A 15,783-nucleotide genomic window follows, 5' to 3' on the forward strand; every position below is an offset into this window, starting at 1 on the left:
TAACAAAGGTTTGTGGCTTGGGCTCTGTGTCCAAGCCAGCTGGGCTGTGATTGGCCATTAATTACAAACATCCAACATGGGCCAATCCCAGATGCACCTGTTGCATTCCACAGCAGCAGATAACAATTGCTTACATTTTGTTCCTGAGGCCTCTCAGCTTCTCAGGAGGAAAAATCCTAAGGAAAGGATTTTCAACAAAAGATGTCTGTGACACCAGTGTGCTGCCCAGTCCCACTTTAACTGCTCTGTGTTTCTCAAAATGTTGGGATTGCAGCTCAAAGCTGGAAGTTTAGTTTTGATTGCAGGTGGCAGCAATGGAGCAATTCTGTTTGGTGTTCAATTGCAGGCTGGTGGGCAGCATTTTGCAGGAAATGTGCAGCCGAGTGTGGGGCAAGGAGACAAAATCCTCACTCCTGCTGCTGAAATTGTGCTGGGTGAAGTTCATTCCAGACTGGTTTGGGTTGGGAGCTCAAATCCCACCCAGTGCCACCCCTGCCATGGGCAGGGACACCTTCCACTGTCCCAGGCTGCTCCAAATGTCCAATTTTGGGCACTGCCAGGGGTCCAGGGGCAGCCCCAGCTGCTCTGGGCACCCTGTGCCAGGGCCTGCCCACCCTGCCAGGGAAGGATTTCTCCCTCATATCTCATCTAAATCTGGTTTAAATGAGTAGATCTTAGAAACTTGAGTGAGTTTTGATTTAAATGGAGAGAAGGTCTGACAACAACATTTCAGGCTTGGAGAGAAAACAGAAGGTCAAGAACATGCCATGGCTTTCCTGTGAGATTATTGTCCTTGCAGCCTCTGAAGGGTGCATGGTTTTTCTCTCTATCCCTTTTCCTCAATTCTTTTTCCTGGTAAAATCAAATCCCAGCTGGAGAATGGGAACCCCAGCCCTGGAGCCTCTTGGACAAGGGACAAGAAATCGTCCCTGGGATGTACAAGCATCTCAGTGTTGTGATTATTTCCATTTTCTTCCTGTCATTTCTGTGGAGGGGATTGTGGGGTTCAGCTTCACCAGTCTTACAATCCCAGAATAATTCATTCCACTGCTTTATTTCATATTATTTAATCCAAAACTCCTTCTTATCTCTGCGTGTCCTGTTGCTCAGCAGAATCATTCTCATTCCACTGCTTTATTTTATATTATTTAGTCCAAAACTCCTTCATTTCTCTGTGTGTCCTGTTGCTCAGCAGAATCATTCTGCTCCTAACATCCTGTAAAAGGAGATCTTTCACATTGTTTTACACCCAGACAGCTGCAATTTGGCTATTTTAGGGGCCATCACTTCAGAGCACATTTTAATTTTGTCCCATGCAAAGCCCAAGGGAGCAGCTCGGAGCTCCAGCAGCAAAATAAATTCATGCAGTTGAACTAGAAAGGAAACAAAAGCTACAAAGCAGCTCAAGAAGCAGAGGTGACACCTTCCCTTTGGAAACTCTGGAGCTCAGTGTCCAGGATGCTGCTCTGGAGGGGAGGATCCCTGCAGAGGGAATGGCACCCTAGGGATGCCCCGAGCTCCTGCAGCAAAATCCCCTTGCTGGGACCTGTAGGGATGTTTGGGATTAGCACTGGGATGTTTGGGACTGGTTATGGAGGGAAAACAAACTGCACTTTTTAGTTGTCTTTTTAGTGGTGTTCTTCCTGTTCCCTTTTTAATGGTCCCCCACATCAACTTCTCCATTCATCAACACCTTCCCTTCCAACCCAGGGCTGTGTTAAGATCCCCTCTTTAATTGGGAATATTAATTTTCCTTGGGATTGGAGCTCCTGTAGGCAAGGAGCTAGAACTGATTTGTGATCTCTTCTAAATGTGAATTTACTGCTTTTCTCATTCCCCTTTCCTGGCATGTCAGTGAGCCAATTTGTCCCAGGCTGAATCTCCACCTTCCAGGAGAGATTTGTGTTGTTTGCCCCTCTTCCTTCCCCAAATAACTGGAGACATTTTCCCTCACCCCATTCTCACAGTCAGTGAACTAAATGAGTTCTTTAATTTGAGACTTCTGATCTGCCTGAGATCCTTTTTGTCTTTCCATTATTCTCCCCTCACACACACACATCACTCTCCATCACACTCCAAATAGGATTTGGGAGTATTTCTTGTGGCCTCCAGCTTGTTCTTCCTGAATTATTTCAGCTTTCAGTGTGCAGCACTGAAGAAGATTTCTGAGGTAGTTTGGGAGCTTGTACAAGGGTTAATTAAAAACCTGGGCAAAACTCTGTGTTGTAAGAATGTGAGAGGAGCAGAGCTGGGAGGAATAAGAGGTGACAGGGAAAGGTTATGTAAAAGAACAGCTTGAAAAGAGCAAATCAGGATGGGTAATTAGCAGGGGTTGTAGTACAAGTGGTTTGAAATTCCAAGGAAAAATACCTGATGTAATTGAACACTTCCTTAATTAATCCCTGCCAGCACTTCTCATTAAGGAGTTTGGAGGCTGCAGGAGAGGATGGAGAGGTTTCAGGGAGACAGCAAAGACTGGGAATGCTGTTAGAGAAAAACAAACACCTGGGAAACATCAGGGGCCTTCAACTGATCAAATCACCCAGGGTGAGGTTATTCCTGACTAATTCATTGGGAGTTTTCTGTGGCATGTTGGGACAGGAGCTTGGATTACTCCAAGAGAAATCCCAGGATCCTCCACAGCACCTGCTCCAGCTGATTGTGCTTAGCCCTGGCTGATAGATGTTGTCAGATCTGTGTAATACTGTTAAATTCAATAGTTTTTAATACTCTATTTAATTTATATGTAATACTCCAGATGGTTTTGGTAATAACAATTTCACTCTCTGCTTCTTTCCTTGGTCTTCTCTGATCTTCTCCAGGCAAGTGTTGTTCCTAAGCAAACCTTACACACTCCCCTGAATTTTGGACTTCCTGGAGCTGACTGGAGTGAAAGCTCTATTTTTTTAATACTCTATTTAATTTATATTTATATGTAATACTCCAGGTGGTTTTGTTCAAGAGCAGAGATGGTAATAACAATTTCTCTCTCTGCTTCTTTCCTTGGTCTTCTCTGATCTTCTCCAGGCAGGTGTTGTTCCTAAGCAAAGCTTACACACTTCCTTGGAATTTTTGGCCTTCCTGGAGCTGACTGGAGTGAAAGCAGAGCTCCCTGAAGCTCTCACATCCTTCCTGCTTCCTTTCCTCCTGACAAAACCTGCATTTATCATTTGGCACCTCTGAGACCAGGGATTGAACAGCAGCCCAAGCATTCCAGGCATGGAATGGCCTTGGACACTTCCAGGGATCCAGGGGCAGCCACAGCTTTTCTGGGAAATCCATTCCAGGGAGCAATTCCTTCCCAAAATCCCCTCTAACCCCACCCCCTGGCAGTGGGAGGTTTTCTCTGTCTCTGCATTTATCCTCAGCCTAATTTAAATTACTCCTTCACCAATTGCCAAAACCTCCCTGGGGAATAAAGGGAAAGGAGCTGCTGAAAAATGGGATATCAGGATGGAGCCATGCTTGTGCCAGTGCTGTTGTTAGAAATTTGGGACAGAAACATCTGGGAATAAAGGAATTTATTCCTGCTCCAGCCCTTGGATGTATCCCCTCCATCACTCCATGCTGTATTCTGGAGCCTCCCTCATCATTCCCAGAGTGTTTGGTGGGATAAATTATTTCCATGTGCTCCTCCTGTTGAGTTAAATGTGCTTTCATCATCATTTCATACCTGAAACAGGAGGCACCAGAAACAGCTGGAAATGGCTGTGTTTTCCTAATTTCCATAATATTCCCTGCAAAACCCAGCCCAGGTGAGAGGAGGGTTAAATAGGAGTGGAAATTTGACGTTCTGTCTGCCAAAAAAAGCTCTGAGGACACAAAGTTGTGGCTGTTCCTTTGCCTGAGGGCAGATAAACAAACAATTTTTGGGATAATAGCCCAAAAGGCAAAATGAGCTGATGAATTCCAGCTTGGGGTGCAAAGGAATTTTCAGGTCTGGTAACGCTGCCAGCAGCACTTGGGCTGGGGATGATGCACCTGATGATCCTTGAAAAAACTTGGGAAGGCTTCAATGAGCACATAAAAAACTTGGGAAGATGCTTGAAGAATGCAGAACCATGTGAATATTGCATTTCATTTGGGAAATAATGCCCCTACTGGCTGCTCTGATTTCAAGGATTTTTTAATATTCAGGACTTCCCCACCTATCTAACATAAAATATACCAGATTAAATAACATCAACAGCATTTAAGTTGCTCTTCTGTAAATATTGAACTTAAAACTTTGCATTTCCCCCCCTTATTTCATTGCCTTTGCATGTGGGGAAGGGAAAAGGAGCTGATGATCTTCAGCCACTGGGTCCACGAGAAGAAATGAAGCAAAACAGCCCAAATTTTGTCCTTTGGCAGGCTGGGGGTGTGATGGAAGTGTTGAAAATAAAGAGAATTAAGGCCTGGAGAGGTTCAGTAATGAAAGATCCCTGTTATTTAGAGATTTAGGGCTGTTCAGCCTGGAGAAGAGAAGGCTCTGGACATGGATGAACAGGCTGGGACGTATCTCAAGGTTTTGGGCTGGACTCTGCACCCCTCTGTTCACCCCTTTCAATTGGGATATAATTTCATGGGTTCCCAGGTTATTAAATAGGAAGAAAAGTTGTGAAATAGCTCTTTGTGGAAAAGAAGTTTGAAATTGGTTATTGAGTTTTTAAATTTGCTTTAATCAGGCGTGTTGATGGAGAGAGGGGTTTGATTCATTTACTGAAATCATTGATTTAGATAATTTCAGTCAGCTTCAATCAGGAATTAGGGTTTAACCATGGCAAGCATTTCAATTTAAACTTTAATGAAAACATCTCCACCCCCATGCAGTTCTGACCCAGGAATCCTGACAATTTTTACTCGGCTCTTCCCTGTTTCTCCAGCAGCATTTCCTTTGTCCTCAGCCCTTGAACCACAGCAGAAACCTGTCAGAAATCATAATTCCCATCAATCTCTTGCTCTTCTGTAAATATTTAACTTAAAACTTTGCATTTCCTCCCTTATTTCACTGCCTTTGCATGTGAGGAAGGGAAAAAGGAGCTGATGATCTTCAGCCACTGGGTCCATGAGAAGAAATGAAGTCAAATGAAGAAATTCCCATCAATCTGTAGCTTCAATGTGCAATTCAAATATTCTGCAGTGCCCAGTCCCCTCACCTGGAGAGCTCCTACAATTGCAGCCCTATAGAAATCACAGGTTTGGGCATCCCTGCCCAAACTCCTGGGGGTTTTAGGATGAGCAGTGATTTTGTTGTGTGCTGTTCCAAAGATGAAACAGAGCCCCAGCTATGGCATTTTGTTGGGAAAAAAAGTGTAAAAGAGGCAATAAACTTAAATTGTAGCATCCCAGCTCTGATTGCAGGATGATATTTCAGATTATTGAGAAGGGAAACTCCTGTTGGAGACACATCTCCTTCTATCATTTTGTTTCTCATTTTCCTTTCTGGCTGTGCCTCCTGCAGTCAGGGAATGGGATATTTTATATTTTACTTCCAGCATCCAGCACAGGCTCTGTGGGGAGGGATGGGCCAGGAAATCTGTCTGTGTCTGTTCTAATTCCCAGTGGATGTTGAATTTGTGGGACACATCCCAAAGATTTATTTTTCATCTCAGGGCACTCCTAAATAGATAACTTTGAAGTCTTTAAAAGCATGAAATCCCACAGAATTCCTCCTGTTTCTTCAGCCCTGACAGGGAGTTCCAGCACAACAGGAGATGCTGCACATGCTGATTATAAGGGTCTTGCTGACATTTAAATCTCTACCCTGATTAGCCTTTAGTAAAGCAGCTGTTTGTCATTAAGGCAGGAGAAATGAGAATATAAGGTGTGATTAGTGGTTTAATTAATACACAAGTGCATTGTCTGCACTTCAGCAACTTCCTGGGCTGCATGGACCTTGTGGGGGGCTGGTATGTGAATTTATTAAAATATGTAGGATATAACACAGAGGTTGTGTATATATATATATATATGTATATGTATATATACACATATATATATGTACACACACACACATATATATACATATATATAATATCTACGTATATAAAAAAGATAAAAAGATATAATATATATAATTTATATATAATTTTTATAACATACTTATAATTTAATATTATAAATTATACTATATTAATTATATTATATATAATATAATAATATTATATTAATTTTATTATATTAATACTTATAATTTATACATAATATATAATTTATGTATAATATACACATTATATATATTTACATATAATATATAATACATAATACAATTTATATATTATATATAAATATATAGTTTGTGTATTATATATAATATAGATATAATTTATATATATTATGTATAAATATATGTAAATAAATATATATATAACATTTGTATCCTATATATAGGATATCCTAAATATATAAGGATTTTATTAAAATATATAGGATATAATAATGTGTTATGGCTGTTAAACGAGAGAGTAGCACCTCCCCACAATTTCTGACAGGGGATGTTGAGCTGTGCTTCCAGGGAACAGGGACAGGACAAGGGCAAAGGGCCTCAAGCTGGGCCAGGGGAGGCTCAGCTTGGACAGCAGCAGCAATTTCTGCATGCAAAGGGTGCTCAGGCCTTGGCAGGGGCTGCCCAGGGAGCTTTGCAGTGCCCAGCCCTGCAGGTGTTGCTTTGATTAGAAAACTAAAAATTCTTCTCCAAGAGAAGTTGCTGTGTTGAAAACCAGAAGAGGCTTTAAGGGCTGTTCTGCCGTGCAAGTCCAGAAGAAATCTTTGAGTTTGCACTTTGAAGGTTTTTCTATCTTGCAAATGCAGTTAGGGATAAAAACTCATTAAGGAGGAGGTTTGGGAGCTGAAGGAGCAGCAAATCAAAGCCCATTCATTTCATGGATTTTATCAGTGGGAGTATTTGTAAATATTTTGCTGAAAGTCTCTCTGCTTCGTGCTGTTTCCTGCAGTCAAATGCGGGCATGGGTATGGAATTTATTGCATTCACTGTCTGAAAAAATAAAAAGAAATTAATACAAGTGTAGAGGTCTTGGGAATAGTTTTAATCAAATTGTTTCTCTAAGGAGAAGCCCTATTATAAACTGTATCTACTCAAGCATTTATGGCTAATGCAAATGTCTAAGCCACAGCTGAGATGAAAACTGGACCTTTTGGGGCTCTGCTTTCTGTGCACTGGTTTTTCCTTTTTTTTTTAACCATGGAATTTTGCCCCTGAAGAATAGGATGTGGTGTTTGGAGAGTGACTCAGAAATCTTGGAATTCATCAGGGACCCAAAAAATAAAGTTGGAAAAGAATGGCTCAAAACCTCCCCAGGTGGGAGGTGGTTCATTATCAGGGTGCAGCAGGGCTTGGGTCTCGAAATTTCCTTGGGAGCAGGACAAAACCTCAATGGATTTTGCTGGATAATGCACTAAAAGTGTCCCAAAATCACTCAGGTTGTGATGAACTGACCCCAAATCCTTGCTCACCTTTGGCCTTCCATGATTTCTCCTCCTCTCACAGCAGCTTCTTCCAGGCCATCTTTCCAAAACCCCACATCCACCAGGACCTTCCCAATCCTCTCAGTGCATGTTTCATGTCCAGCAGCTGAATTTCCTGGTTTGCAGTGCTCCCCATTCCCAATGACATAGTTTTCCTCTGCAGTTCACAACAGGAATTTGGACATTTTTTTGCTAATCACGTTTTCCCCTTGTCTTGTTTTTTTCCAGCTCTCGTAAATGTGAAACTTTGGGCTATTGATCGGCAATGTTTTCAAACAATAATGATGAGGACTGGCCTCATCAAGCATACTGAGTATATGGAATTTTTGAAAAGGTATGGCACTTGTTTATTTATCCAAAAATCCCATGAAACTGCCGTCCTCTCTTGCCTTTTTTTTTTTTCTTGTGAGTGCAGTATTTGATTTGTTTCCTTCTCATCTCTTTCGGTTTTAATGATTAATATTATTATGATGATGATGATGATGATTTTTATTTGCTGTTTGCCCATCCTCCTGAGAGGAGGGGGAGCTTTGCTGTGGGGGAGTTTCGTTCCTGTTGTGAGTTATTCATTGGCAAAGAGTCCCAGAGCTGAGGGGTGAGAGACAAGCTTTCATATGAGTCATTCAAAGTGTGTCAGAAAAGACACGTTTTTACAAAAAAACACCCTTTCAAGGGAAAGATCTGGGGTTTAAACAGCTTCAGATCCACTGGGGGTGTGTTCTTGTGCTTCTGGAATTAAAATGGGAGTTTTTGGGAAAGCAGAGCTTTTGGTTGCTGTACAATGCAGGTTGGATGAGTAACATAAACATAAAGACAGAAAAACAAAATTTTCACTCACTCCATTTGATTTTCCCAAAGGTTCCTTCAGAGATTTAAGTTGGAGAGGATCAATAATGAATAATACTGATTATTTGGAGAGCTGGGGTGTTTACATGGAGAAGAGAAGGCTCCAGGAAGAGCTCAGAGCCCTTGCAGGGGCCTAAAGGGGCTCCAGGAGAGCTGGAGAGGGACTGGGGACAAGGCATGGAGGGACAGGACCCAGGGAATGGCTTCAAAATGACAGAGTGGAAATTTAGCTGGGATATTGGGAATGAGGAATTGTTCCCTGGCAGGGTGGGCAGGCCCTGGCACAGGGTGCCCAGAGCAGCTGGGGCTGCCCCTGGATCCCTGGCAGTGCCCAAGGCCAGGCTGGACATTGGGGCTGGGACAGTGGAAGGTGTCCCTGCCATGGCAGGGGGGAAAACAATTTCAGGTTCTTTCCACTCCAAACCATCCCATCATTCTATGAAAAATCACTATATTTTTACATATATTTTTTGCATATATTTTACAGGGGGTGGCGCTGGATGGGCTTTGAGGTCCCTTCCCACCCAAACCATTCCATGATTTCATGAAATCCAGTGCCACAGTGTAAGGAACAGATTGTGTTTCGTATCACCAAAATTATCCCAAAGGGAAGGAAATGTCAGGAATTGTAGGGAAGGGGAGGCCCAGGCCACTGTGAGGCTTTCAGCCATCCCAGTGCTACTCAGACATTACTAAGCTGTTACTACACCCAGCCTTGTCCCAGTTAGTATTGGAGAAGAAAGGGACTCAGGGAGATAATAACAACAATAATATTATTAAGAATAAATGTTAATAATGCCATTATTAATAAAAATTTAATTATCTAATTATAAAACTATATAATTTTATATAATTATATTTTAATACTTCTATAATTATTAAATTATATAATTTTATAATTAAATTATAAAATTATTAATAGAATTATTAGTTTATACAAGTAGATATTATTTAAAATGTATATTATATACCATGTATAATAGAAATATACATATAAAATATAACATCTAGATGATTCATAGGATCTTTTAGGTTGGAAAAACCCTCTAAGATCATTGAGTCCAGCCATTCCCCCAGCACTGCCAAGGCCATCTCTGACCATGTCCCCAAGTGCCACATCCACATGGCTTTAAATCCCTGCAGTGATGGGTACTGGGCAGCTGTGACCGCCCTTTCCAGGAGGAATTTTCCCCAAAATCCCATCTAAACCTCCCCCTGAGGCTGTTCCTCTTGCCCTTGTTCCCTGGGAGCAGAGGGTGAGCTCAATGATCTCCAGAGGAACCAGGAAGGTGATCCCATGAGATTGATGCCCTGGGGTGAGGGTGGCTCTAGAACAGGGAATTAATGCAAGTGGATTTGATCTGGGAGCAGAGTCCTGCCCAAGTCACTCCTTGGCTGATCCCATCCTCTCCTTGTGGGCTGGAATTCCACTGGGATGGAAATACTCCTGGGAAAAGAATGAAACTCAGGTACTTGGTGAGGTCAGGGATTCCCTGGAGAGAGACAGGAGCTCCACGGGGATGTCCCACAGCTGGAAAAGCATGGCTGAGCTTTTTCCAGGTGTCTCTGCTCATGATTATCAACAACTCAGCTCAGGAGAGGAGACAAAACCTGCTGCTTTGTTTTAGGGGCTTAAAACCCATCCATTCCAGCATTAAAAAGCTTTTCAACAAACCTGGGAATGGGTGTGGGATCAGCTCTGGGGTGGGAGCTGCTGGAGCAGGCCCCATGCTCACATTAAGCTTTGAAGCTCTGAGCTTTAATAGAGATTTTCCAGAAGGCTGTCAAGATTAATTTGGATTCAGGTCCTGCAGAGCCTGCCCAGCTTTAATTTTAAAGCAAATGATGTGAGGAGGAAATCAAGGAGTGTCTCCTCACTCCATGGCTGTGCTGCTTGAACACAACCTGTGGCTCATTAGAAAGGCCTAAGGCAAGCAAATAAATATTTATTTTATGAAATCTTACAGTTCCAATTTAGGAAGAGTATTTCTTCCATTTGGAGCACTTGTAGGAAGGTCCTTAAAAAATGTTTTTTCCCATTGGGTCTTCCACTTGTGCTCTGGGCATCTTTAGCTGTCTCAAGCTCAGTTTAAATCCCATATGGAACATGAAATACTCATTTTTAGATAGCATTTGCTACATTAAGTGTTCATTTTAAAATCTCATTTGCTACACTAAATGCTCATTTTTAAACATGCTTTCCTTCAAAATGTTTCTAATGAAAACCAGGATAAATCCTGAAAAGACAGAGCTTGTTGATTGTTGACTTTATTCTTTGCTTTTGGGGGATTTGGGATTTTTTTTCTTTTCCTGTATTAATGCATGAATGCAAATACTCTTGTTAAGAAATAAATTGAATAAAACATAAAGGTTTGAATGGTGCCTGCCCACAGAAAAGTCAGTGGGGTTGGACAGGATTTTTTCCTGCTGATATTAATCTAAAAAGTTCCTCTCTAATTGTGCCATTATCACAATAGCAGAATTGTCACCATCTCCAATAACAGATTTTCACATGGGAGCAAAGCACAGCAGAAATTAAACTTCTGGGGGTGAAGTGAGGCTGTTCATTTAGTTATTTTGTTTTAATCTTATTTATCCTGCTGAAAATAACTGCAGCTGGATTTCCAGGGCTCTCTGGGAATATCACCCCAATGGCACCGTGGATTTGCTGGAGTTTTCCCCAACAGGAACATCCCACTGGCACAGGGCAGCTGCTGCTCCTTAGGGCCACCCTTAGGTGTCAATCCTTTGTTCTGAAAGCCAGCAGAAACCATAAAGACAGGAAAAATCCATTTCCTGGCTGAGAAATCCAGGAGTGCCTTGCCAACATGTCCTGGGCTGAAACACTGAATCCCACCTTGCTCCAAGGAGTTGTGCACTAAGAAAAGTTGGGATAACTCCCCTACTGACATAAAGCAACTCTTCTGGAGCAAGGAGCAACTGAATATCCTTTTTCTGAGGAATATAATTTTTCTGAGGAACCAATCCATGCCTCCCTTCCCAAAATCAGCAGATGATCCTTGATGGGATCAAAAGTGGCCCTAATTCTGTGGCAGTGCCTGCTCCAAGGAGGGGCTGGAAAAGGCAGCTGGTTTTTGATCCCTGTGGGTACCTGTGTCTTGGTTTGAAAGACAGGTGTCTGCTGAGGAAGGCAGGAGCCTCTCCTGAAATGGAAAATGCAAACCCCCTCCCTCCAAATTATTGTAATTTTGAATTTAAGGGGCTCTCAGGCAAAGATATGGGAATGGGAATAACAGTTCTTTATTAGGAAAATACAAAATACAAATAAAATAGTACAAAAACAACACTGAGTCAGACCATGCCCTGTCCCCCTGTGTGTCAGGGGGTGGCACAGCCCCATCCCATGGGGGCTCAGCCCTCCTGCAGTGCCAGCTGTGGCTCTGCTGGAGCAGGGATCCTGCACAAGGGGGGAGTTTTCCTCTGCAGCTCCAGGGCTGCTGGAGATGGGCCTGGGCTCCCTCTGGCAATGCAGGGCAGCAGAAAGCTGCTCCTCTGGCAATGCACTGGGCAAAGGCTGCTGGGGTGTCCCAAACCTCAGATTTGATCCAGGTAGGAATGCTTGGCTCCTCCCCTGGGCGCAGCATCTCCCCATGGGATGATGGAATTGGATCAGCCCTGCAGGGACACTCACTGGCCATGACAGGAGATAATTAATAATTAATGGTCCATGAACAGCAGAGATCTTATGGAGGAGGATTGGTTGTGGAAGAGATAAAGAAAACTCTGGTTTTAGAAAGAAAACCTGGTTTTAACAGCTGGCCCATGAACAGAAGATATCCCCCTGGAGTTATGAGGGATGAGTCATGGAAAAGAAAAAGAACTGTCCCCCACTTGGTATTAGAATACATACTTTTGGTTACATCTTGCATTGCTACTTAAGACAACCTGCAAGATGAATCAGAGCAGTGACTCCCTCGGAAACTCAGATTTTTGGTAGCTCAATATGTGACTCAATCAATGTTAGGTCAAGGTAGATCATAGAGCAACCAGCAGTGAAACGTGAAATGTAATTTAGTGTTGTGGATTTAGTTACTCCTGATGATACAGGGGGAGTTTGTTGAATTCATCTCTAGTTTTCAGCCTAAATTGTGCTTTTTGTGTTAATTGAATATATTTGTCCTTATGCAAGCGCAGTGAGGTCACAGCTGTGCTAAATGCCTCTGTACTTCTCACTGCAGTATTCCCTGTTCCAGGCTTACAATGATTTCTTTCTCAAGCCAGTCCTAAAAATCATTCAATTGAATTAAAATCAGAATATTTCAGTTAAGGAAACAACTATTTGTTAAATTAATTTGTCCAGGGAATAAAAGTTGGGGGGGAGAAACTTGTGCTGTGGCAAGAATTTCCTGCTAAACATAGTAAGATCAGAATGCCTTGAAAGAGTAAATATTGCAATTTTTTTCTTCCCAAAAAGGCTTCATAAATGAAAAAAGCTTCCTTCAGTTAAAAGAGGCTGCAGGGTTCTGGTCTGTGGTGTAAATTCCAGTTCCTCCAAGGCCCTGGAAGCAGTCAGGAGAGTGTGAGGGATGTTTGGTGTCACCTTGGAGGCAGAGTCGAGCTTTAGGGGTGGATACTGGGGAGAAATTCCCACTTACACAAACACAGCCTTGAATCGCAGGAAGGAAAAAATTCCTTGGGCAGGCAAGGAAAGGATTCTAGGGAGGCTGGATGTGAGAAGCTGCAGAAAGGTGGGGACACCCACAGGAGCTCTCTGGACATCCTCGCACCTCCTGGGGTCATCCCTAAAGTGTGAGCCCAGCCTGCCTTCCAGGCTTTGTGGGATTTCAGTCCTCTGCATGGAAAAACGGCTCTGGGAACGGCCCCACCTCTTGTCTGCCTGGTGTGTTGGGTTTTTACCAGGTGATTTGAAATCCAGGCTGTGCTGGGGACATTGAGGGCATGGCCAGGGAAGCAGCTGAGCAGGAGGAGTTGGATTTGCTGTTCCATGGAGCAGAACTGAAAGGATGCTCCATGGGATCAAACTGTCCATTCCTGCTGCCCTTTAACAGGAAAAAATGTCTTTCTTGTTTTGTGGAAAAAGCCAGGCTCAGGTTTTCTTTAAATGCTTTTTTGTGTTGAATTTTTTTGATAGCCACAGTTTAGTCTCTGCAACCCCTTGTGAATGTGGGAATGGGTAGGAGGGGGCTGGGGCAGATACTGCTCACTGAGAGAGGTTAAATATTGACAATACACATTTTAAACTAAGGAAATCCTTATTGGAGGCAATGCACCACAGGGAAAAGGGAGGAGAAAGGAAAAGGAGGCAGAAGGGTCAGGTTCTTGTTGATTCAGGGCAGGATGGAAGGGGTGGATTAATTCCTTCAGTTCTGGCATCAGCTGGGTTTGAAATATTGGTTAATACACATTGCAGTAAGTCAATATCTCATTTTAATATTGCTATTTCATAGAATTAAAGAATGGGTGGAGTTGGAAGGGACATTCAACAACACATCCCTGCCCCAGCCATGGCAGGGACACCTCCCACTGTCCCAGGATGCTCCAGCCTGGCCTTGGGCACTGCCAGGGATCCAGGGGCAGCCCCAGCTGCTCTGGGCACCCTGTGCCAGGGCCTGCCCACCCTGCCAGGGAACAATTCCTCCCTCACACTCAATCCAAGCCCCCCTCTTTGCACAGAGCTGTTCCTTGGTACAGTGGAGGGACAGCCCTGGTGTGACCCCATGGGAATAAGTCCTGGTTCCCTGAGGATTTTGCAGTGTTTACCCTGATTTTTCAGGTTCTGTTCTTTGGTTGTTTTTTTTTTTTTTTCCTCTTTCATTCACCTCAGAGTTTACTTGATGAGATAAACTCTAATTTACTGACAAGATTGCTGTGCTCTGTGAGATCCTGTCTTTACATTTCCAAAGAGAACAAAACCTCAATGTCCTTTTCCCCCTTTTTGATTCTGTCAGTGAGGAAAAAACACCCTCAGAGACCCACTTGTGATCTCCAGAGGCACAAGGCCTGGTTTAGGTTTAACTTGCTGCCTTCTATTTATAGATTATTCTATTGTTGTGCTTCTACTGAGAATTTGAAAATATGATGCCAGGAATTAAATCTTGGCCTTTTTCCTCTGGTTTTTATCCTTTAAAAATAATGGTGTTTATTTTTACTTGGTATTTTTGTTTTCCAAATACCTCTTTTTTCTTTATTTTTTTTTTTTTTTTTATTTGAAGGATGAGTGCTGCCTTTTTTGATTTTTTTTTTGCCATCAGTTATTCATTTTGCCCACAATGAGAATCATGTTTTACTTCTCAGCACCTGAAGAGTGGGTTTTCAGGTACAGATGGATCAACAGGGTGAAATCACTGGTAAAACAAATGTTCTGTGGTTTTCTCCTGATGCAAACAGGCCCAGAATCCAACCCTCAGTGGTGCTACAGAGCCTTCCAGGGTGGTTCCATCCCACATCCTGCCTGTTCAGGGAAAGAAAACTCCTTTTGTCAGGAATTTTACATCAGGTCAGGCCCAATCCTGGCTCTTGGCCCAGGAATTCTGAGCTCCAGGGCAAAGCAGGCTATGACAGGACTTCAAATCCTTCAGATTGTGTTTTCTGCAGCTCCAGCTCTTCACAGCTCAGTGCAGAACATTAGGCACAACTGGAGATTTATTGAGATGTTAGGGTTTGTTTGAAGTCACTCATCCTTTCCAAATTAACATTTGGGATTGAAATATTGATGGCTGTGCATAGCAAAGGGATTGTTTTGTGTTGCTTACTAAAATGTGGAGAAGAGTGGAGTGATGGGAGGGATTGGAGTGAAAGGTTGGGGCTTTTTGCTGCCAGTAATAAAGTAGATGCAATTATTAAATATTTTGATCACATTCTAGAGTGACTTGAAACACAGAGCTCTGAAAGGTGGTGGGATGTCTGAGTGGGGATGTGCAGCTACACCCTGCATGGCTTCCTTGAGGTTTCCCTCAGGAGGGGATGCCTTGAGAGGCTGCCCTAGAACAGAGGCCAGACAGGGTTAAAGAATAAAGCAGGGATTTATTAAAAGGATCTCCTGCATGGATCCCCCTTGGGCAGCACAACAGCCCAGCCAGGGCTGCACCCAAGGTGAACCAAAATGGGCATGAAATGGACACCTGGTCACAGGGTCTGTCACTTTGATCAGTTCTGCTCCATTTCCATATTGCAGTTCATTGTCCCATTCCAGCTTCAGGTTATGGAGTCCCATCCTTGTTTTTCTCTCTCCAGCCCACGGTGTTTGTGCTCTTGGGCCTGAGATTTGGATCATTTGTCCTTGGTCCCCAGCTGGAGCAGGAATTGTTTTGTCTCCCTGCTCTGTGCACAGAGCTCACCATCCCTCAATGTGAAGCTCAGACCCACACACTAAAGCAGCACAGAGTCTGAAAAATATAAAAGCTAAAACCTGAGGCAACATTGCCCCAAAATAGTGGGGCAAGACTTGTTTGGGTGTTATTTTGCTGAGAATCTCTGGAGCTGTGACCT

General features: G+C 43.0%; 1 protein-coding gene across 3 annotated transcripts in view; it reads left to right on the forward strand.

Annotated features, from left to right (window-relative positions):
* PRKG1 (protein kinase cGMP-dependent 1) overlaps positions 1–15,783 on the forward strand; it is a 412,591-nt gene that overhangs the window by 261,074 nt on the left and 135,734 nt on the right. For all 3 annotated transcript variants that reach the window (XM_036404675.1, XM_036404673.2, XM_054515613.1), the window contains one exon: positions 7,696–7,801. In XM_036404675.1, the coding sequence (XP_036260568.1) occupies positions 7,696–7,801 (106 nt within the window). The remainder of the gene's footprint in view (positions 1–7,695; positions 7,802–15,783) is intronic.

Source organism: Molothrus ater, chromosome 8 (assembly GCF_012460135.2).
Source record: "Molothrus ater isolate BHLD 08-10-18 breed brown headed cowbird chromosome 8, BPBGC_Mater_1.1, whole genome shotgun sequence".
NCBI classification, from domain to species: Eukaryota; Metazoa; Chordata; class Aves; order Passeriformes; family Icteridae; genus Molothrus; species Molothrus ater.